We start from the raw sequence: 25,281 nt of genomic DNA, 5'->3' as shown, positions 1-25,281 counted from the left end.
TCTTTAGAAGACAGGAATTGAAATGAATACAATTGGCACAATAATATTTAATAAAACATGATTGTGGCAAAATGCTACATGTGTAATTTAACTTAAAATGGACATACATTAAAATACATTTTTTACATTGAATGAGGCCAAAAGATGAGCCATATAGTTTGAATGAACACATAAAGAAAATGTAACACTGATATCACCATACTCATGGTCATTTTTCCCCTCCAGTGAGCACTTTGCAGCCCATTTATACAACTCAGACAGTAAACGTGAAAACATAAAAGTGCATTTTAAATAAGTTCAAGTGTCATATAGCCATAACTGATCAACAGCACAATAAATTAATAATACATTGAACCATTAATAAATTATGCGTATAATATTTTCCGTAGTGACAAAGATACCAATTAATTTTATGACGAAGCAACATTCGGTTTGCAAAGTCCTTGTACATAATGGATACATGTGCATAGAATTGGGAAGATAAGGCCATCTAGGACAAAGGTGTGAATAAGTTTAAGAGAGCAAAGTGAGGTCAAGTGATAAACAAGCAGCCACGTAATCTATAATAACAAAGGAAAGGTTATCCATGAGGCAGACATGATTATTTTCATCCAAAATCACTAGCTGATGTGATCTTATGTCACATGCCGTCATGTGCTTAAAAGCAGCAGTAGACAAAACAAATAGAGAAAGGGGCTTTAGACAGAGATTAGGTATACATTACACTCTGAAGGGGATGCCTTTGGAAAATTCCATTAATATTTACATGTACAGGAACTCCCTTGTATTCTGCTTTGGGATGATACTTGCCACATGGCTTAGTTAAGCGCCACTTTGAAGTGTGTGTTCAATGTCGTGTAGTCATCTGTGTGTTCAGGTTTCCTTCAGCAATGGCATATCTGCAAGAAGAATAACATGATTACAATGTAGGGCTAGGTGCTTCACTTGTCAAATTAAAATCATCATAATGGATCAATGAAATCAATCAATTGCCCAGCCCTGATCATAAGGAATGAATAAAAAATAGGCAACAAGGCCTCACCATCAGAACAGTCCACTTCCGAGTCAACCAGAGGGAGTCCGTGCTGGTCTTCAGGTGACCGAGCAGTGGTGTCCGCATGCTCCTGAGTCCAGCTCGAGGATGAAGACGAGGACGGCGAGGGCGGAAAGGGGTGCGCCACAGCCGTCTCGGAGTGTAGGCGTTTAGAGGAAGTGGCCCGAGAGGGGCCGGCCTCCGGCGTCGTGGCTCGCGGCTGCTCCTCAGACAACACGATTGGAACGCGGGACTCTGAGCTGGGAGCCGAGGCATTATTCCTGACCGCATCCTCGTACGAGGGTAGAGTCACCTGGACACCTTCCACCAATATGGACACGGGATGGCCTGACACACCCTCATCCCGTCTGATTGGAAATGAGCAGACAACCGTTTAAATTCAATTTCTACACTGCTACATATTGTTGTTTCTACATTCACAATTGGACCACATGGAATAAACATTGTTAAAAATTGATTGGTAACTTTTTACAACTGGCGAAGAAACTTGCAATCCATACATTTTTGTCTCAATGTCTTCTTTTTTGCCTCACCGATGTAAAGATTTCAGTTTTGGCTGCAGAAGCACAAATAGGACCACCAAGAGAAGGATGAGGGCCACTGAGCTTGCTGTGGATGACACTATGGACAAAGTTGGCATCCCCAATGGTAGGGATGCATTGTGGCCTGGGTGTGAACAATAAAGGAAATTCAGTCACAGTTTCAAGTGTATTCAAAATGTAGAGCCACCCCCAATTTATAAGTCAACATTGGCAAACTTACCTGTTAGTGATTTTTTTTCTTCCATAAAAACCATCAAACCACTGCATATTGATTTAATGGCCTGAGCCTTATTGATTCTAGTACACTACTTTGAAAGTATTAAATAACATAGATACATTTACCTTGCTCCATTACGCATCTGATCTGCATGTGGTCGTCCCAGGTGCCATATTGACAGGTGAGGTATTTATAGTCTCCTTTCAGGATGTAGCCTTCATTACAGTAGTACTCAATCACGATGCCATGTGTAAGTCTCCCACAGGGGTATGGGTGGCAGGTGTAGCCTCCGTTCTCTGGTTCATATGGAGGCTGGCATACTGTCATTGAAATGGACAAAAAAGGTCCAATTATTTTTCTTGACACCATATTGCTTAATCATAATACAATTATTATTAAATATGTATGCCTTTACCGTTGGTGCGTAAACAGTGAGGAGGTTCTGAGGACCAGTGTCCCGAGGCAGTGCAGCTGATGATGGTAGGACCAGCGAGCTGGTAACCTGGGTCACAACGGTACTGGAGTACGGCGCCCACGGGGAAGGTGCCGATGTTAGTGTCGGTCAGGTTAGAAGAAAGGTGCTGCTCTGTGAAGGGTCTCATACACCCTTAAGTGAGATTCACAGGGTTAACATATTTGTTATGAATAATAAGACCATCAAACCCTAACAAACATCATCAAAAGAGATAGCTACCTTGTTTGAGACATCCAATTTGCATGGAGCTGTCCCACTGTCCATCCTGACAGGTCAAGTATTTGTAGTCTCCGTCCAGTACGAAGCCCGGGTGACAAAAGAACTCGATGACAGTGCCATGAGAGAACACTCGACAGGGGGATGGGTGGCAGGTGTAGCCCCCGTTCTCTGGTGTAGAAATGGGCAGACAAGCTGGGGGAAAAAGAATTAAGAGTCGGTCAAGTGTCACAGTTTCTGAGCACCATTCTAGTGCAAAGCAGATGAGAATTTTAAGGCCATTCGGCAGGTAATCGGGGCCACAGATGTACTGCTGCAACACTGTGCCCACGGGAAAGAAGACCCTGCTGGATTCCATGTGGTTTACCCAGCTGTTTTCAACCATGTAGTGCGTCACGCATCCGGGGAGGAAAACTGAAGAACCAACAAGTTCTGGGAAACGGTTTGTTTTTATTTGAATTAAGACTTAAAAATATTTTAAGCCTGCTGTTTTCACTTGTATATCACTGCAACAAATTATTTTCAGCCTGGTTTACGGTAATATACACAGAGAAACGAGGAATAAGGATATGCAGAAATTTCTTTGACAGTTCTGGAAATCTTCAGAATTTTCTCACTATGAATTGAATCTATGCCGCATTGGTAAGGAGCTTTAAACCAAATTGATTTTGTTCTAGAGAGTGTATATTACAGCTTGTATTCTTCATTATTAACAAAATAACTCAAGTCAATTATTGAAATACCTTGCTCTTTGACACAGCTGATCTGAACTGGGCCATCCCACTCCCCATATTGACAGGTAAGATATTTATAGTCGCCTTTCAAAATGTAGCCTTCATTGCAGTAGAATTCTATCACAGTGCCATGAGAAAGTCTGTGACATGGAGAGGGGTGGCAGGTGTAGCCCCCGTTTTTTGGCAGATGTAGAGGCTGGCATACTGTCGACACATGGGAACATGAGAAACTTTTAATAATACCACTATTTAAATAGTTATATAAGCCCCGATGTGTCCTTACCGTCACTGTGAATGCACTGCGGGGGTTCTGAAGACCAGTGTCCAAATGCTGTGCAGGTGAGTACACTTGGTCCGTCTATCAGGTAACCAGAATCACAGTGGTACTCCAGCAATGTTCCCTCGGGGAAATAACCAATGTTGGTTTCTGGCACGTTAGGCGAGCCATGCTCTACCATGACAGGTCTGAGACAACCTGGACACAAAAAAGGAACAACTTTGGTCACCAAACATATTAAATTAAAACCCAAACAACAGTTTTTAACTACATTCTGGACCAAAAATAATAATAATAACAGGATAATCCATATGCCTGTCTTCAAAATCTTCAGAATTTGACGATTACTAGGCAAGAACCCTTTTTGGTGACAAAAACGACATCATGATGGTTGGGAGAGACACGCCCCCCTCCCCACCCCAATCTCTATGAGGATAAACTGGAAGATTATGATGATAATCGTTCAGAAAATGCATGAATATCATCATTTGACAAAGTTTGCAAATACATTTAGGTCTTTCTTTGTTGATCTATGTGCATGAAGAACCCTTTTACCTGAACGTTGACCCGTGGCTACCACCGCCAGTGACAGGGAGAAGTACACAGACCATTTAAAATCGACTTGTGATGTCGCCTCTGTCTTTCCATTGCACATTTTCCCAGGCAGTCAGATCAACCTGGAACGACATTATTTATCAATATGGCTCCACGGCAAAGAAACATTCAGACAGTTCAAGGAGGCTGCAGATGTTGGACGCATGCCAGTGAAAAGACGCTAATATGATGATTGCAGGGATTGACAGATTTTAGCGAGTAGTGTAGCCAGTGTTTTCATCAACACACACCTTATTAAGCCACTAATTCCAATAAAGCTGTCAACTACACACACGAATCAATCTCTCATTAAAAATGCATTGTAATTAGGGTCGTTGTTAATGGTTTGATGGAATCCGATGCACACATATGCTAACGACACTGTAGCTGCTTAATGCAGATTAGTAACACTACACAGAGCTCTGCTCTTAAACCTAATTGTACATTATTAAGGAGGTTGTTATCGAGAGATAACAACGTCAGAATGACCAAAAAGCATTGGGCTAGCTAACTAGCTAGCTTTTAAGAACCTACTTCATTAGACAAGAGGACAAATTTGCTTGCTGATACCCACCACCACTCAGCACAGCCTGGGATATTCCACCCTCACTTTCCTCACAGCAGAGACATTTCATAACGATACTTAACATAAGAAATACATATGTAAACCAGTCGAACAACGAGATTGCTATCCGGCCATTTGCTACATTAAACAGCCTAGCCAAAGGTACTGTAAGCTCGACTGCGCCTCCATAGTAACGGATGACTATCTCCATAGTTACAACATCCGGGAATTTTTGCGCGCACAGTAACCGCAACGCTGGACAAACACAAAAAGTTTGACTTATTCTTCGTCGCAAACTATACTTGAAATATATACACACAGGTAGATCCTACATCCACGAAGAAATGAGCATCACTTCAAGGAGCAATGATGGTATGTTTTATCGTCAACTCGATCATTTTTACGAAATAGGAACAAAGATCGTGCGTGGTTTTAACGTCAGAGACATGAAATACAATAGAATGGATCCGTCGTTTACAGTCGTTAGTGAGAGAATTGTCGTATTTGTAGCAGTCAAAGGTGGCCCTGAGTGAATTATAAACTTCATATAATTTCTTCTAAGCAAGAGAAATAGTGCTCATCATAGCTGGGTTTAACTCATTGAAATTCGTTTTAATAACATAAATATAGAAAAATCCGACATCATTTTAAACAGTTCATAATGGAAATGAGCGTAGATGCTGTAGAAAATGTGTCCAGACTTTCATCAAGAGAGTCATTAGTGAGAGGTCAGTGACATGTAAAATCGAAAGTGTCTGTCTTTGTGCCTCCTTCCAAAACTACCCACTTACTTCACTGCAAACCCCGTTCGTCCGTCCATTCGTCCATCCATCCACCCATCCATCTACCCATCCATCCACCCATCCATCCACCTATCTATCCACCCAGCCATCCACCCATCCATCCATCCATCCACTCATCCACCCACCCACACACCCATGTGTCCATCCACCCACCCACACACCCATGTGTCCGTCCATCCATCAACCCATCCTATCAAAACAACCACCCACTCATCCATCATTACCAACCAGTCCGTTCTGCTGCCCGTCCGGCCGTCCGTACATCCACTTTGTATCTACCTGTTGTCCCCATATAATAGTTATGGGTTCAACTAGATAGCTCTACTTTAATAATATAAATGCCACAATTTTTATACTATAGGTGGTCAATATGACATTAATGCAACTGATGAAGAGAAGCAAGATCCAAAGCTCCGGAGGGCAATTGAGGAGATGAGGAAGCTTGATGAACTGCTGTCTAAATGCATGACCAGAGAAAAAGAAGCCAAGCGTCAACGAAAACAACTCCAAGCTGAACTTTGGCAAGAGTTAATGGTAAAAACAAACAACCCCCCCAAAAACTACATTGGCATGTTGTTCTGTTGTATAATTTTCTTCCAATTGGAGTAAGAGCACCACACAATTGGAATATGCAAAATATGATACTATTTAAAATTATAACATAACTATTTAGCCCATTACCACAATCCTCTAAATGATAATGTGCATTTGTCAAAGGAGAGTTTACCTGAAGGCCGCTCTGAAAATACCCAAGAAGCTATAAATGCAAGGCTATTCCTGGCATTGGAAGAACCAATTGGTAAGCAATAGGATATAATGTTAGGTTTGCATGCAACATTCATCTAAAATGTGTTTTGTTTTTCAAAGGCCCTCGAGAGAAAGAGGGTTTGGAACCCCTACTTCAAACTGAGAGCTATAACAGTGATCTGAATGAAAGACTGCAAATATTGCTAGAGAGTAAGTCTTGCATTTTAAAGTGAGTGTAATAATATTATTATTATCCTTTGTGGGAAATGCAATATCAGAAAACAGTTGTGCACTAGATGGCACCATGTGCTCAGTAAATTCCCTTAAATGCTGGGTTAACTGTCAGTACTGCAATGATTTAAAACCACATGAACCATTTGGATATATTGCACATTTTGTGGTCGACATCTGTATATGATTATCATTTAGAAAAAAAAAACAAGTATTATGACAAGCTTATAATACTTATAGTTATGAACATTACCGTCCCTTTTGACAGTTTCCTCTGTGGAATTTTAAGTTTGTTCTTGTCTGATAGGTGACGAGAGAACAGACGACTTGAGCGAAGCGTCCGAGTCAGTGTGTGCGGAGCCAGATGAAGGGAACGATGGTGATACCATCAAGGGAAAAAGGAAACAGAAGAACTTTGTCAAGAGAAATATTGAGGTTTGTGAGAGTTCACGTGAGGCCAGGGGCAGGAATATTGGAGCAAGTCGACTCACTTTTTGTTTGTCTGACTTGATTAATTACTGAGGGAATAAATATGTTTTGTATTTTTAAGAAATCCACTAAGAAAAGTGAAATACTTTGTGTATTGCTGATGAGAATGGGCATGGTTTGAGATGAGAAAATTTATTTGGTTGTCAGTCCGTCTTTATCCCTCACCTTGTCCATATTTACTTCTGTATTCTACTTCATTCCTCATTTGTTCAATATTTATGTGTCGGCTAATTTGTCCATCCTTCTGTCTGTGTTTTCCCCATGTCTGTCCTTCGCTATCTGGTTTCATTGACTTCCATTGATGGTGGTAGACGGTACACGGTCGATTGGTCGCCGGTCTTTTGGTCGCCGATTTTTTTGGTTGCCGGTCTTTTGGTCGCCCGGAAGGTTATTGATAATTACCATTTAAATCGTTGCTCAAATTCCCTAAATACAAACTGCGAATTACTATTTAGTCATACTTAATGCCCTAGTAATTATTAGGCTAAAGAAAAGCTCCAAATTTCCCGGACTTTTATTGTTTTTTGTTGGAGAACTTGTTAAGACCCTGACTGACGTACCTTCTTAAAGGGACAACGCATGTACATACAAACTCTTATACACTCACACGTCGGCTTGGTGAAACTGCTTATGGCCATTGTTGGCTTTTATTGATGCGTAGACCGTGTTGTTTACCTTGTTTTGTCGCCGGTCTTTTGGTCGTCGGTCTATTGGTCGCCGGTCTTTTGGTCTCCCGTTGTCGCGGTCCGGGCGACCAAAAGACCGCGACCAAAAGACCGGCGACCAAAAGACCGGCGACCAATCGACCGCACATGGTGGTAGACATCCCCTGCATTTGATCCGGGAGGTCTTCTGTAATCTGTCTACCAATCTTTTCTGTCAGTCTAACCAATTGAAACCCATTTTCACTTATATTTGTCACTGGTTGGCAATTCTAAGGCAATCCACCAATAGGTGGTTGTCTATTGCCCAGACTCAATATTGGGGAAAAAATGCTTTTGATTTTGCATAACATCTGTTGAACAGAGAATTTTTTTTGTTACTTGGTTTTGTTAATTTACAAACACTGCCATATGCGTCAAGGTCTTTCTCTTCTTGTCTTTCTCAACCTTGTGTGCTACTCTAGTTTGCCAGGGGCAAAGGAGGCCAAGTGCTGTTGACACAGGCAGAGGAAGAGCGTCTGGCCGAACTCCTGCGAGACATGGATAAAGAGGAAGAGGACAGCGCCAGAGGAGCAGACAACGAGGTACACTACCATGGGAGCACAGAACAGGCAACATATGCCTTTAGCAAATTCCCTAATTCTTCTCCCTCCTGTCTAGAGATCCTCGGAGTCTCATCTTAGCAGGTGGTGATTCCATCTCACCACGTCTGCTATCAAAATTCCACAAGATATTTTTATATTTTATGGGAACTGAATGTTGTTTCCACTATCAATAGTCACTCTCACATAGTTGAACCAGGGCCCTTATCATGGTCATAATTGCTTCTGCATTTTACGGCTAAGCAAATGGACTAATGCTAACCACTGTGCATGTTTTCATGTCTGCTTGGCCTCAGAAAAGACCCCTAGGCAGACTGTCCTCACTATCCAACGCTTCACACATGAGACAGATGTCGTTCCCGAAAGGCCACACGCTATGGATTCTTTTTAAAACACGTTTCCATTATGATTCAGCCTGACCTCTTTGCAATTTAGATGACGGAGTCTTTCATGAATGAGAAGATGAATTCCTTCATGTGACAGTGGTATAAAAAATGCAAGGTGTGCCAAAAATGCTGTACCATAGGCAGCTATTTGAGCAGTTAACATCTTACAACAAGGCCATTTATACCATCTTTATACAAAAAAAATGGATTTTTCTGTTTCAACCACTGTAGCAGTGAGGATTGTTATTTTTCACATACATTTTCATTTTAACCTGACCCCAAAGGCCTGTTATCCATTGAAGGATGCCAAATTTATTTTATATATTTATTCATAATGCCACGACGCAAAGTTTTAAGAATAAAAATACTGCAGTGATTGTTTCTGCAGCTCCCAAATAAATGTGAGTGCAGTTAAGAACTGCTGGCCAAAGGAAGACTTCCTGTTTTTGGAAGGCATATTATTGGGAATGATCAGGACAGCGCAACAACATTATTCATGTCACTGAGACCTTGGCAGTGAATCATCTTCTGTCCAGTCCAGTTCTGTGTGAAACCCAATGGGACACATCAACCTTTTACTATGTTTTCTTTTTCTCAAAACTATGACAATACATTTTGCAGTCCACAATCATTGAATGGTAAATGGCATAACAAGAAGAGATAGGTGGAGATCTGAGTACAAAACATTTATTTCCCTGTGTTTACTGTGTTAGCCTGATTTTTTGGGGGTTGCGAGACATTGCAGTATGAGTTATGAGTTAAACTAAGACAACATATATACACTGTATTTTCCCTTAAACAATGTATTCTTATAGTAAAATTACTTCAGTGATCAGAAAATAAACTTGTTTTATTATCATTTGATCATAATGACCTCACCATTCTTGTCTCCTGGGCTAAAAGATTCTGCATTGGACCGTTCATTTGACAAAACTGTGAGGATAGGAGTGACCCACTATCTCATTCTTGTTACTAAGTTACAGAAAAGCAATATTGGGAATCTTCTGTTTATGTTGCCACAAAATATAGGGAGTCTTATGTGACCAGTGAACTGATGCATGTCTTCCAGGAGGACATGTGGGCTGTGCCGGTGTCAATAAGCCAGGATTGCACCCTGGATACATCCGACATGGAGCGGTTGAATGCCATTGACTCTAAACTTCTGCTCTTCAAGCCAATTGGAGACCTCCCAACACTGCAAAGCTCCTGTACAGCTCTGGATGAGGTATGTTTCCAAGAGAACCTTGTCTATACTATAACAGAAATAAGGCTCCCATTACCCTTGCAGACGGGATTCAAAAGTTTATATGTGGCTACATCATTAAGCTTAAGTACAACGCAGCAGGGCGTCAAGGGCAACATCTTGTAAATTTCTTTGCAATTAACCTTTGGGTAGTGCCATTATTATTTATGTACTGGGTTAGGAAAATGGCAAAGTGCTTGCATAGTGTAAGTGTTTTCCATCTTTTCTACATGAATTGCACACATCTAGAGCTTCTAGTGCATTTCCCCTCCAGAAATGTTCATTAGGCTTAGCATAATCTGGTGAGTATTAGAGATATGTTTTATAAATTTAGATTTTTAGTACATAACGGTGTACAGTAAGACTCAGAGGCTATGAATGCAAACATAATAGGTATAGTATGTTTCTTATGGATAAAGAGAGACATTATCATTGCATTTTTGACTTTTTTATCAGTACCAAATTCTCTTAAGTGGAAATGATAAGTTGTTAAAAACGGCCCGATATGCGTTTGGTCATGCCAAATGTTCTGCATGCAATAAAGATGCGTTCACAAAAAGATGACAAATAGTAGTTTGTTCATAAAGGGTCATTTTAATGTCAAGGTAAGGAGGTCACCTCACTTATTCAGCCTAATGCATCTACATTGGGAACAATGACTTCTCCATCCTGTAGCCAGAAAGACCAAAGCTGATAATTAAAATCGTCTTGAGTGTTTTAAACCTGTGTCATGAACGAGCCTTTAGCTCATAGTACCCTACAAAACGTGCGATTACTGGCCAGCTGGATGTGTGACTTCGAATGACCTACTTTTTCCTCCCTTCACTTTAATTTCAAAGCATGTTTCAACATATTTTAGTCAAGTCAAATGGTGTAACTCATTGTAACATTCAATATTCTATTTTATACCTTTTTTTTCAAATTGAAAGTAGAAGCTACACCCAATTGCTCACTTGCCCACATTTTTCTCCCTTTGTAATTTGGGCCAAGATATTTTGCAACAAAAATGAGCCATATTGTTCATGACTATTCAAAGCACGTGTCGGTGGAAGGGAAAATACTTTTCTCATTGTTTCTCTTCAGATGCACTGATATTCAACATTGACTGTTCTAAAGATCTGTCCAAATGTTCACGTGTCTGTTTTATTTGTTGGGAGATTTTGCGATGACCTCATATTAGTTATGAGATACTTGATGGAATTGGAGACAGCCTTTGAAATGGGTTAAGGCTCATACTTTTTAACACAGGTAAAGCTTCTTTCAAGTGAGAACCTTTGGATGAACAGCCCTTTTGATTCATTTAGTTTGTAATTGCTCGTATTGCTAGTTTAAAATGCAAGTATACCACAAAGGCTGACCCCTAACGTACTATATATATTTTTTCTCATGATAAAACATTTGACTTAAAAATAAATTGATGACTAATCACTTTATTTATCTTTTTAATAACCAATCTCTGGAGTAAAAGCCTAAAATACAAAGACTGCAACTTTTGCTACGACCGAGACTAAACCGAGTTCCTCTAGTTAACAAACACCCTTTTGTGACCCTTCTAGGGCCCCCACATTTATTTGGGTCACAAGAAAACTTCTCTGGGTTGCTAAAAACGTTAGCGGAATTTCTTCCAGTTTTTGATAATTTATGTCTGCAGTGGATAAATATGATTGCAGATGAAGAAATACGTTGGTTCCTTACCAAGACAGTGTTCACTCATAAGTCTGCAAGAGGTTTTTTTGCCAGAAACAAGAGGCTGATTGTGTAGAATCCAGCACTGAAATACACTAATCTAAAATAGAACTATGTTACCTACAACAGAGTTTGCTCTACATCACAATAAAAACAGAGCAACCACACAAGTTGAATGATCATTGGGAAATTTGTAATATTTTTTTTTACATATATATGTATGTATGTATGTATGTATGTATGTATGTATGTATGTATGTATGTATGTATGTATGTATGTATGTATGTATGTATGTATGTATGTATGTATGTATGTATGTATGTATGTATGTGTGTGTGTGTGTGTGTGTGTGTGTGTGTGTGTGTGTGTGTGTGTGTGTGTGTGTGTGTGTGTGTGTGTGTGTGTGTGTGTGTGTGTGTGTGTGTGTGTGTGTGTGTGTATGTAGGTAGGTAGGTAGGTAGGTAGGTAGGTAGGTAGGTATGTATGTATGTATGTATATATATATATAAATATAAACAGATATATATATAAAGAATAAAAACAGAGCAACCACACAAGTTGAATGATAATAAAAATTACCTATATATATGTATATATGTACATATATGCAGACTCATGAGTGATATATATGTACATATATACATATATGTATATATATATGTACATAAGTACATATATATATATATATATATATATATATATATATATATATATATATATATGTAATTTTTTTTAGTACAAATTTCCCAATGATCATTCAACTTGTGTGGTTGCTCTGTTTTTATTGTTATGTAGAGCAAACTCTGTTGTAGGTAACATAGTTCTATTTTAGATTAGTGTATTTCAATGCTGGATTCTACACAATCAGCCTCTTGTTTCTGTTAAAAAAAACCTCTTGCAGACTCATGAGTGAACACTGTCTTGGTAAGGAACCAACGTATTTCTTCATCTGCAATCATATTTATCCACTGCAGACATAAATTATCAAAAACTGGAAGAAATTCTGTTGACGTTTTTAGCAACCCAGAGAAGGTTTCATGTGACCCAAATAAATGTGGGGGCCTTAGAAGGGTCACAAAAACGTGTTTGTTAACTAGAGCAATCAGATTATACGACTCAATATCCTTTGCATTGTTTGGCAAATACTGAAAACAACCAATTTTATGTTAGTTCAGCATCACATTGGTGGATGTGTGATGGATCACACTTTTCTACAGTTTTGTCCAGACCACCCTCACTTCTGAAGAAGAAAAAAATAGCCCAGCTGACCCACTAATAAATAGCGCTTAGCAATTCAGGAATTTTTAGCAATCATCCACAAGTTAAAGGAGTTTTCATATAGATATGTGTGTCAAATTTGAAAGGTGCTTTTGATAGATGAGGTCTAAATTATTGGAAAAGAAGTCAAACAGCTACACAGATGAGTTTGGCCTCGTCGTTTTCCAAGGGACATTATGCATTAGGATTTTTCTCTTGATTGAACGTTTTCTTGCAAATCTATTCACATTATATAGTACACAGCTGTGTCCCAGAACTTGGCAGAAGCAGGTCAGGTCTGCGAAAATGTCTTTGAGAAAAGAAATAAGGAAAAGAGAACAACTTCAGCCATCGCTTCCGAACAGCTCTCACAGGGTGTGCTTGTGGCAAGCCAAAGCATGTGGACAAGGCTTGGCTGGGGGCCTGAGTCCACGTGGCACATGCAGAGTCTTGACTGCACCATCTGCAGGCAACCAGAAAAGTAGAGGGACATAGAGCATACTTTTCTGAACAACAACAGTTATGGTTAGGTGACTCAGCCAAGATGGAACAGAAACCTGATAGCCAAAGGCAACATGCTTCCATTCTGAAGAATATTTTCAATTAGTGGTTTTTGAAATTTATGTTCAGATCAAGTAATTACACTAAAACTATCAAGTGAGTTCAACAATGTAAATCTGTTCATAAAATGTGACCATCTTTGGAAGGTGACACATCAATTGGGCTTGTACATGACAAAATGCTACCAGGATAACACTACTATACTTTTATTTTACTGTGTTTTTGTCTGTTAAAAAAAAAAAATCCAATTTATCTTCCAACAGAAATGTTATAAATCAAATGAAAACAAATGATTTGTTTCATTCTAAGAAATCTTGCAAGCACAGCAAATACATGGACAGAAAATCTCTCAATCTGTCAACTGGATATGATGATTGAAAGGCTCAGGCAGACGTAAACATATAAGTGATTGTTTCTCGGCATTTCACCCATCTCTCGCATAACGTTTAGTAGAAATGTGCTGTACCTGGGCTCCATATCAGATTTTATGTTTTGAATAAAACATCTCAAACGAACCAACTTGAGCATTACACATTCAAGGTGACATTTTGAACATTTTACAACTTTGTCTAACAATCCAATAATTTATCAGTCCCAAGACTATAAAAAATCTAGCTTGAGGATCAATGCATCTACATCCCTTGAATACCCACCAAATTTCAATTTCTGTCGGCAGATAACGAAGGAATAGATAATTTTAGTTGCGTGTCCTAAAGAAGTCCTGTAAATGGAAAGTTGAGCATTGTGCAAATAGTTTTTGTAACAACCACAATGCTGTTTATTATTATTTCCAATATAAAAACTATGCCATGCAGTTCTTCTCCCCTGAAAGCACCACTCTTTCATACCTCATGCCCAAAGACACCTGACCTAAATAGTGGGTGGTCCCAAGGATGTTCACCACACTTGTTTTGAGTGCAAGTTTTATTCTAAATTTTTTTGGGCAACCAAGAACCACAGAAGACGCCCACATCAGAGCACACTGTCATTTGCTATCCTAATGATTGATGCCATATGAAAATATGTGAAATGGATATTGGGAGCCCAAAAATTGCTTTATTATTTTATGTGTTTTAAAGGATTATACAAAAAATAAAATTTTCCCCAAGAATATTTAATATTATGTGAATCTGTAGTACATTTTAAGAATCTAGGTTTATAGATATAGATATAATATATAGAATAAAATAAATAAAAGAGACAGTGGTCCACATTACTTTTTAAGGCTCTTTTCCTTGCTGGCGTGAGATCAATACCACGGCACTGTGTAACAGCCCTGACCACATTTTGGGGCTTGGTCTTGGCAAACAACTTGTTTTCTATTAAATCGAAACTCCTTAGTCTAATAGATCATTAGAATGTAGGGTTTTCTTTTGTGCAGTGACACATTTGGCCACAGCATTATGTTTTATTAGTGTCCTGGTGCTAAATCCTGTTTGTAACATATTGCACTGTTAAAATTGGTCACGAGTGCGAAGTATGCTTCCTTAATCTTCTGAAATGGATTCAAGGCACACATAGACCTTGTTTATTCTTTCATGCTTCACAGTGGTTGGCAAATCATTGTTCCTTCATACTGTGATGAAGTCAACTGAGCTTTGTGGTAACTTTTGTGCATAGTCTCAAGAGGTGTCACATCCAGAATGATTGATCCCGTTCTATTTTTACTGACAGTTGAGGACTACTTGGAGCCTCTAATATCTGCTTCTTCCAATTGGGCAATTTAAATGAACTTAAGGGGCTCAACAACCCAAACCGCAAATTCTTACTTTAATAGTTTGACATACTTTTGTTGAAAAATATAATTGTGTTTGACGTGCTTTTCGTACCACCCAAAAATGTTGTGACCCACATTGTTGCTGGCCTGATTAACATCGATGCATGTCAAGAAGCCTCTTAAGGAAGAAAAAATGCTGTGACGTACGCTAACAAACTCTGGAGTTTGTTAAGGTCAAGAATTGATAACTGGGCTTGTTGTGCAATCGAAGGTCGCGCTTTATTCACAGCCGCAAACGTGAAGTTGTTGACCCATCTGGACGAGAATCATTACTACATTAGGCTTGCAGAACTGCAGATTAATTTATTTAGATTTGCCAGTGCCTTGACAGGAATGTAAACATGCATTTATTTTCTACAAAGCAAAGCAACAAAAAGACTATAGACCGGAGAAATTTTAAATTTCAATGTAAAAACTAGTGATAAATGTAAGTTGTCAATAAGTTGTGGACCACCATGTGTTGCCAGATCCGTCTCACTGCATCTTGACAAACCCATGAAACGTGACTGCAGGCATGAAAGGCATTCTTTCAAAGGATATTCCATCTTTTTTGTGTTTTGAAGGGGTAGTCCAGAGGTCTGTTAATACTTTTTCTCACACGACTTTAATTAGGTCACAATCTGGAGATTGTTCCTGAACCTGTACAAGCACATTGTGACCCCTCTGTTCTGCATGACCTCACCTGCATGTGTCATATTTTCACACACATTTGTTCTTATTTGTGTAAACATCGCAGCAGCTCGTCATTCAGAAAGACGGAGTGGAAATATCATACAGAGCTTGCTAGGTTGGGTCAGTTGAAAAGTTGAAATTCTCCAAAGGTGTAGTTTGCATTTGACCCAAATTCAGCTACAATGTTTTAACCTGCACATTGCATAGGATAAGAGGAATAAAAAATGCGTAGATGTCGTAGTATGTCTTCACCCCCAATATTTATCCAGAGCGATTCGTTTTCCTCAGAGGCCCACAATGACGAACTAGTGATTGATTGAGGCATACTTTGTAAAAAGCACTTGGCTACCATTTGAGGAAATGTAACACAGTACTTATTTTGCAATAAATGGCACTAAATTGAACTGAATTACATTTATGACGGACCAGCATATATATATGTACTGATTTACATCTAATTTATCATGAGCAAAGTAGCACACATGCCGTAATCATCATGGTGTTTGCCTTTTACTAAATTCAGCTTTGCAGGAAAGTCATTTCATGAGCTTTACTGTGCTCGTTGTCATTTCCAGCTCAAATAAACTACCGTAGCAAAGGTTATATTTCATTATCGTATTTTTATAAATTAGCATTTAGTGGTGCAAAACTGGTGGTGAAGTAGTAGTTTATTTATTTTTTTTGTTCTGGGTGGAACACTAGAATTTCAGGACGGGTCTGAACCTGGGCTCTGGATTTTGCAGTCTTGAACAACATTATCTTCAAGAGCATGATGCTGTCCCTACTGCCCACTTTGTCCTTTCCCCCTAAAGGTTGGCTAATACATCTTTATGGATCCAAAAAAGTAGAAGCCAAACAAAAGCTGACCCTCAAACCTGGCCTTAACCTTAACAATGATCAAATAAATTAATCTTGGAGAACATCTTGGAGAATCTATCATTTATATATTTGTCAACCAAGAGCACATGTGTGATTTATATGGCGTTGTGGCTGAGGTATGCTCTTGTTGGAGTACCTGATGTGATTTTTGCTAAGCAGCGGCCAGTCAGAGCAATGAGAATTTTGCGAGTCTTGAAGCAATTTCAATCTTTCAGCTCAAATTAATGATGATGAACTGCTTCGTGGATACACTCCCAAATGTGGGAGCCATCAGCTGGGAGTGTGATTCTAGGACAGTGCCCAAATACGTCTGTGTGCTCGCCGGCTTGCTGGCTCTTCATGACAATCACTCACGTGTCTGTTGTATATCAGGAACCCGCCCAAGACATTGGCCCGAGGCGTGATGGGGACCCTCAGCCAGGCGAGAAGGTCCTGCAGGACATCAAGGAGAGAAGGACGCAGGAGATGCAGCTCCTGGAGATCCAACGGCAGCTGGACCTTCTGGACCAGGACCAGGAGATGACAGTGAGTTGGCAGCAGCCATGTTTTCTCACACACTCACGACGCAAAAATGCATTTCATCAACACACCACCTGTGTTTCTCATTAGGAAACCCTTTGTTTATCTCATGCATACATGACAAATTTTTACAAGCACAAAGTTCATATCCAGCAACGAAGGTCATAAACGGCTCCGCATTTGTGTCACTACTAGACAATGCTTGCAGGAAACCTCAATGGCCCTCATGTTTCTTTTTTTTTAAGAATTGAAAGAGAAAAGACAAAAATGAGCCATTGGTTGCCTTTTATTTACGAGATCATTTAATACCATCTCCATTGTGTTCTCTAGATACTGTTTGGAGCTTAGTCAACACATGTTTATAGAGCAAGTGTCTAGTTTGGTAATACATAAAAAATCCCTGTTAAGACCTGATGTGGATTTAGACATCTTTTAGCAATATATAAAAATAACACAAAGCATTTCTTCTTAGCCTAAATTGTGCCTGAAAAATAGTAATTAAAAAAAGATGAATAATATTATCACTTAATCAAACACATGTTTTGTTGTTGGCACGATGAATGAATGACTAATGTGAACATAAAAGATGTAAGGGGTAATAAAACACTATTGTGACTTCAAACAAGGCGTCTTGACACGCAACCAAAACCTATTCTTAAAGTTTTGAGGTTTTTTTTTTTTACCCATCAGCCATTAACCATATGCTCAGATACCTATAAATAGTTTAGCGTGTTAACCACCACTTAAAGTTTGATTATAGCGCTGGCTTTATGTAGTTTGGATCATGTAGGATTGTTTGTTTGAGAAGATTTACATCCATAAAGTTAGGGAGGGCAGCTTTGTGAAACCAAATCTATTACAGTAATAAACTTGATTTGTAATTCAGCCATAAATCAAAACTCATTATCTTTCAAAGTGTGAAAAGAATTAAGTCTGTTGCAAGTTTTCTGCATAGTTCTACTCAAGTAACAAATTCTCAGAAAAAGAATAGTTTAATAACTGTAACTATCATAATATTATGGATCGTTGTGGAAAAGTATTCCATGTTGTCTTACTCAATGTAGTTTGAATTGCACTATTAAATGAACAAATACAAACAGCTCATTCTTCTGAGTCACTCAATGGGAAAATATTATGTAGAAAATGGTTCTAATTTAATTAAACTAGTGATGGCTTAATGCAAGCACCATTCGACCTGCAGAAATGAATATTTCTTACATTGGGCGCCGTCCCCAAGTCAAAACATTTTGATTAACTGAGTCATTCTTACAACTCTTGAATTGTGGGTGAATTTTATCGTGAAAGTGGTCATAATGTTGTGGTTTTCCGGTATAGATTTCCATAACATTACACATTCTTTTGATGTAATGTGTCATTATTGGCATAAGCAGTAAAAATATCCGTTTTAGGTATTCTTAAATCTTTAAAGAGTCATATGCAATATATTTAATACGCATGTAGGCGCCACACTTGTGCTTAAAGCTGACTTCAGCTACATGACGGCATATATCCAAAGAACCTTCAAAGTCTATATTTGATGATCGGTCTTTATTGTCAGTTGTTTGTGATTAATCTGAATATAAAACGGCAAAGTTTCATTTACTTTGATGAAATCCTGGTTTTAATATGGAAACAATATGAGCTCCATTGTTCACCAATTTTGTCGCGAAAAAAAAAAACATCTTTAGCCTGGAGAAAGGCCTTTGTACTGTCCATAGTCACATTCCTCCAGTCACACAGCATTGTGAGTAAAACTAAGTGCTGTAACTTAAATTGACGGGGACCTCACAACACCATATTTTGAACTTGAAGTCTTCATCCATTAACCCACCATTAGTTCTCGTGCCAATTCCTGGCACAGTATAGTCAAATATTAGTAATGCTGGGATTGCACCTTATTGTATTTCACGTTTGTTGATCCAGAACAAGCATGTTGTTTGATTTCCCGTGCAGGAAAAAAACGGGTGTATTTGGTGTATCTTTCATTGTTCTCACTAACGACTTTTCTGAAAATGATATTGGAAAAAAAAAGCAAACAATTCCTGAAAGCAGAGATTTCCAAGGGATTTCCAAGGAGTGACCTTGCAGGGTTAATGTTCCTGTAACTTTATTTGGCTGTCCTCCCACATCAACTAGAAAAAGGAAGAATCCCACGATTTACAGTAAGGTGGGGATTTTCCAAAAGAGGGTCATTCAGTCCAAAACAGGCTACAAACTGTTTGTTGCAAAAAGAGACAACTATAACCCTTAGGAAATATAATCCAATCTAATCTAAATGTGAGAACATTGTATAAAATTAACCTCAATTAATTCATAGCCACATGTAAAATGTTATTTTATGTGTTTCAATTCCTTCCATTGAAAGTGTCAGATGAACCGTTCCATGATTGGGACCAGCGGATTTTGGCAGGGTTAAAATCCAAAAATTCATTAAAAATTTGGAATTAGCCCTCCAAAAAGTGAGGGTTAAAAAAGGAAATAACTTTTGTGCTGAGATTTCAAAGACATCCAATCAAAAGATTGCCTTTGCATTTGACTTTTTTGTGCTTTTTGATATAGAGTTTTAAATCATACAACTTTACTGTAAATCAGGGGTCCCCAAACTGGTCCTCGAAGGCCGCTGTGGGTTCAGGTTTTTGTTCCAACCGATCCAGCACAGACATTTTGACCAATGAGATTTTTGCAGAAAACAAGAAGCACCTGACTGCAATCCACTGATTGCACTTGTAGGACACCAGCTTGGTGAAAAAAGGTGTCCTCTTTCTGGGTTGGAATAGTTTGGAGACCACTGCTGTAAGTGATCAAAATGTTTACTATTGATATTTTTGTTGTTGTTTTTCTTGGTTATATACAAAAGGAACCCATATCCCGAGGGCATGAGTGAAAAATACACAAAATAATGGTCATTTTGAGATCTGTGAAACACATAAAAAGAGAACTAGAACAAACAATTCGTCATAGCTGAGATTTCAAGGTATAACTTTGTAGGTGACCTATTCCTCCAACTCCATTTGGCTGTGTTCCTACATCAACTGGAAAAGGAAGAAAAACCTCACCACTTACTGTAAAGTGGGACATTTACAAAAGTAATCAGTCCGACATCATCAATCATATTGTCGTTGTTTACAGCAGTTCTCTATTGTCTGCTTAAATTATGGTGTTATACTTCTGGATTTCAGACAAAACGTAATATGTGAGGTATGGCTATATTTGGGTGTGCACCAACCAGCAACAACATTAAGTGAGGTTTATTTTAAAAACTGTTCAGAAAGTTATTTGTCACACACCCCCATCATATCCAACATTTTTTTTTAATCATGCTTGATCTTTTGAGAAAAAATGTTTTGAAATTCAAAATATGCAGTTTACAGATGAGCGCACCAAGAAAGTGCAATAATATTATTTTGCTGACACAGCAAAACTCCTTGGGGGTGGACCGGTGGATTGTGGTAGTTTCAAGGTATTTTATCATTCTCTGTTTTGAACTAAAAAACGAAGACCGCAGCAGATGTGTGGCTCTCTCCCACTCGGAAAGCCAACTTTTATGATCCTATCATTCCTGCGGTGAAATATTGCTGAATTACTGAGGTGAAGTGAGGACAAGGTGTCTTCGCCTGACTTCTACCAAAAAAATGAGATAGCCCATCTTTACAATTGAAATCTCTGATAATATAATTGGTTTTCTAATGAAGAAAGCACTGTTGTGCTTCATTGTACTAAAATCCATGTGAATAAACTGGATCACATGCATGGCAATTGCCTTTGCATTAATTGCAAGTGGCCCAAGGAGTTGGACCGTTACATTGTCCTTTCACATCTCAAGTCAGTGACCATGAAAGCCAAGCTGTACACAATTTGTGTAAAGCAAGCAAGTGCTTTGTTTGAGTGTACAGGAGATAAACAGTGAGCGGTCCTTCGCATATTGTTTGTCTGCCTTCCTCATCCCGTGGCTAAATGATATTAGATAACTTAATGGCGTAGGGTCTCCGTCTATTTCTTTGTCAACAGAAAACAAACTAATTTCTCACCATTGCAGAAGGAGAAAAGACAAATGACTTCATGCATGAGAGCCAAAGACAGGCACAGTCTCTGGTCATATGTTTTGTGTCTAAACGCTGGACACAATACAACAGGGCCCGTTTGTTCTGGTTCTGGATAGCAGGTGGTGGGAGAAAAGCTCAAAAGGAGCATTATTGGGATTCCAAGAGAACTGTTGCTGGGAGACATAATGGCCACCAAATTGTTATCTTCTGCTGTGCTAATCAGCTGTTTCCTTATGGAGCTTTTTTAGACTCCATCTTGTTGTTTTAGTGATAACAGCAGTGGAAGAAGGCTGCTATCCGGAAGTACATACATGTAATGTTCTTTGGAAACTTGAATTTGTGCCACAGCCACTTTCTCTGCTGTGGTCTGTCTTCAATCGCTGGAGAATTTAAAGACCTGGATTGGGAGCTGCTGGAAAGGCTTATTGGGCTCCGAAGACGAGAAACAGGCCCTGCAACCCTTAGCCTTCTAGTAATAATATCGGAAAGGGTAGAGGAGGTTAACTTCCTTTATAATCAAAAGAAGTGGAAAAAAATGCTAACGACAGTCATCTAATAATAATGGAAACTTCAGTAAGTGAACTCTGGATCTCTGACAAACAACATTAACTGCTGGGCAAGCGTTCATCATGGGTATGCATTCCAGACCCTTCTGCAATCAGTCAAAATCTGCAATATTATACGGCATATAATTTGAATAATTTGAACTCTTTTTGGTGCCATTGATGAGAAAACCTAGTGGTCAAAAAGGTGAATTCTAAAGACATTTTCGTCAACAGGAAATGTTTTTTTGCGTGCACAAATATGCAAATATGTTTTCAAGGTCAAGTCCACAGTACACTTTGCGTTTCAAAGAAGAAAAATGTAGCTTTGCCTTTGGGGGGGGAGACATTGAGATTGGAATGCATACCACAATGCCTGTGGACAAAATGATATACAGGTCTAGGTAATTGAAGGGGTCATAAATGACAAACAGGCAGAGCCTTTAAGACTTAAAGGCTGTCATTAAATTGTAGAGAGCTTAGAAAATGGCAGAATCATCGGGTGGAGATGTCTATCAACATGTGAAAACCTTTCACAGGGTGGTCCACTCAGGGGCAGCATCCACATGACCAATGAAGAATATTAGCTGGAGCTTGTCGGGGTAGATGAGACACAAGAATGTGAACCCCCACCCTACCCTGCTCCCTCCAGTGTTTTTTTTTCAATGTTTTACTTCACTGGAGGCATGGAGGAAACATCTGCATAGATGTTACACTGGAAGGTTAAACCATTGGCTCTCCCATCTATGTTACTCTATGTAGGAGTGGTGTAAATATACTAAATAAAAGGATCAGGATTGATGTATCTGGTTTGGAACGATAACATCGGAATTGATGTTTTCAAAAATAAATTTAATGTTGACATATAACACACACACCGGAATCAATTGAAGGTTCTTGAATAAAATAAAATAAGATATTGGCAGTCATTTTTTCTTTTGTTTTTCATGTATAATTTTTCTCAGACTTTGTAATGTCAGCAAATATTGTACTGCTCTCTTAAGAAGTTGTATCATATCATTATGGGATTAGTGATTCACACTCCTACCTTTATCGTAACAACTATTTAACTCTTTCGCTGCCATTCACAGAGAGAAATGCCTAATCCATGTTAATGAAGTGCGCTGGGGGTGAATGATTTTGTTTCATGGCCAATGACGGTGATAAATGTCCACTTGATTTTGAAAATGGCAGCAAATGAGTCCCATACTTTTAATTCTTAGGTTTTTCATTTGGTGTGCAGCCGGCCTAAAGCAAACTCATTTCAATAACCAGAAGGCTACTTATGTGAATCTTTATTTCTATATTTTTTAACATTAAAAAATAATTCCAACCGCTAACAAGGCTTACATGTATTAGAGTGTTTTTCTTGGGTTTTGACAAAGGAATTTCCACTTTTCTGCCATACGTTATTATGATAAATAAACTACCTGTTAGTCTGTGTGATCCAACATCAAGGAAGAGTCGGTGGTGATTAGTCAAAAGCTGAGCATATGCCCGGTGAAGAATGCTTGCCGAGGGAGCACATTTAGGGAGGATACTGAAATGAAATGGAAAATACGTAGTGTCTGCTCTTGTTATAAGCAAGAACAGGCATGTATAATGTATTATTTGACGGCTTTTGGTTTCTGTGTTAGAGCACTTGTAAAAACTCATAACCTTCTGGATTAACATCCTGGATATATGTTTGTGTCTGTGTGCAGAGTGAGTCAGGGAGCTTCAGTGAGGAACAGTTGCTTTGCCTGCTGGATGGTTGCGAGCTGACAGAGTCCGAGCCAGAACCTTGACACAAACATGGACTTTCTCCACAAGAGGCCCTGCTGTCAAGATGTCCGTCAAACCACGCGCCATCGTTGACATCACGCTTCCTGACGTGCAAAGTAGGAAGTGAGTCGAGCAGACAGATTGTAGTGTATGTGTGGGTGTGTGTGGGTGTAGTCATGTTGTTGTCACAATATACAATTTTTACTGGTAAAGAATGAGCGACTCACCGTTTTTTGGGTCGCAAATCTTTTTGTAAGTAAAGAGGTATGAAAATTGGTCTCACACTATGCACAAAATTTAATGACATTTGGCTTTGGGGGACTTCATAATGAATCAGAAATAAACAATAACTTTTACAGTGAACCTAATTAAACCTGTTTAAATGTTGCCATTTAACTCATTGTCCAAATTGGGCAACAATGACCAGTGGGACATTCAAAATATCGGAGAAAGTCACAATAAATTGGCTTGTAAAAGAAATAATAATTTTTATTTTCATCCTGAAATTGTATAGATATCCTAAACTTTACTCAAGATGAAGACATGAAAACTAAATATAATTAAACTTTGACCTGCTCAATGGCAGAAAATGGGTTAATGAATCCAGGTTACTGACTCAATTACTGAACAATCATTTCAAATCTTTAAAAAGATACTAAATTATTTTCATTTTTTTGTGCCATATATAGCGGACATCAGGTGTTTATAATATAAGATGTTGGTCTCAACACAGGAGCAATAGTAGTCATACCGACTACATTCTTTTCATTCCTGCCCCAACAGGTGATCAATTGCTAAAGTCAGATTATTACTATGTGACACTTCCCCTTCAGGTTCTTCATTTTAGGGTGGAAACCCCAGCAACGATACAAAGAAAAAGCATTGAAGTTTTTCGATTTCAGATTTCCATGAGAATTTTTTTGGCGGAACTGTAACAAGTTTCTGTTTGCTCATGCTTGCCTAGTACAAGTAACAACGCTGCACCTGGATGATTCCTATGGCTCCATTCATCCCACTTTTCACCTCACATCGCAACCCCAAAGGAATAATCTCACATTCCTGCGATTTGAAAACATGTCAGCCTGGTAGCGCCTTCGAGATCGGACCCTGGCCAGAGAAACTATCCAGGAACGTAAACACCCTCATAAATAAAACCGCAAAACTTTTTCTTTTAGTGGACGCCATTTGCCAGGTTTCACAAATATGCATTATTAGCCATGCATAGCGAGGGCCCAGGCGAAGATTGGATGAGTTTAGCATGGCAACAATGAGGTCAGTTTTAATGCCTATATGTAAAGAGACATTCTGCATTCTCAGACTGTCTGGGTCTGGCCAGACCCTCCACTTTACACACACAACTCTACTTCCTAGTGATGGTTTTCCCATTTATCCATTTTGTATAGGACTTAATGATGGCACCAGGTGAGCTGGAGCCTTTCCCAGACAACTTTGAGGATTAGAAGGGGGACATTCTCGACCCTATGCAATGTGCATGTTAGGAAAATGTAGAAACACCATTCTCATAGGGTTATTCCACTAACCGCTTTCTCACTTGAAAAGAGACAATTGTAATGTGAGGGCTACATATTTTAATTCACAGTGTCTTTAACACTTTAACACCATCACCCAGCTTCTACTACATGGCAGATTTTTGGTAGTTTAGTCCTCGTGGCATTGACTAGCAATCTTAATGTGCCTACATTAAGGCCAAGCTCATACAGTGATCCAACCCCGTTTTTTTTT

At 38.9% G+C, this 25,281-nt stretch overlaps 2 protein-coding genes across 2 annotated transcripts; one reads left to right on the top strand and one right to left on the bottom strand.

The window, feature by feature from the left end:
* Window positions 1-27: 27 nt before the first annotated feature.
* Window positions 28-4,872, bottom strand: LOC144089747 (sushi domain-containing protein 4-like). The gene is made up of 10 exons (XM_077620874.1): window positions 4,684-4,872; window positions 4,071-4,192; window positions 3,522-3,713; window positions 3,248-3,442; window positions 2,508-2,699; window positions 2,229-2,420; window positions 1,939-2,133; window positions 1,588-1,720; window positions 1,043-1,401; window positions 28-899 (listed from the first exon to the last, which is right to left on the bottom strand). The coding sequence occupies exons 2-10, from the start codon at window positions 4,168-4,170 to the stop codon at window positions 874-876; spliced, it is 1,584 nt and encodes a 527-aa protein (XP_077477000.1). The 5' UTR covers window positions 4,171-4,192; window positions 4,684-4,872; the 3' UTR covers window positions 28-873.
* On the top strand, window positions 4,664-24,073 carry fsip1 (fibrous sheath interacting protein 1). The gene is made up of 9 exons (XM_077621424.1): window positions 4,664-5,046; window positions 5,839-6,011; window positions 6,195-6,276; window positions 6,345-6,434; window positions 6,763-6,890; window positions 8,071-8,190; window positions 9,664-9,819; window positions 17,043-17,195; window positions 23,478-24,073. Exons 1-9 carry the CDS (start codon window positions 5,019-5,021, stop codon window positions 23,559-23,561), a joined length of 1,014 nt encoding a protein of 337 aa, XP_077477550.1. The 5' UTR covers window positions 4,664-5,018; the 3' UTR covers window positions 23,562-24,073.
* Window positions 24,074-25,281: the final 1,208 nt, after the last annotated feature.

This window comes from Stigmatopora argus, chromosome 15 (assembly GCF_051989625.1).
Source record: "Stigmatopora argus isolate UIUO_Sarg chromosome 15, RoL_Sarg_1.0, whole genome shotgun sequence".
Lineage (NCBI taxonomy): Eukaryota > Metazoa > Chordata > Actinopteri > Syngnathiformes > Syngnathidae > Stigmatopora > Stigmatopora argus.
This window is presented reverse-complemented; position numbering and strand designations above follow the sequence as displayed.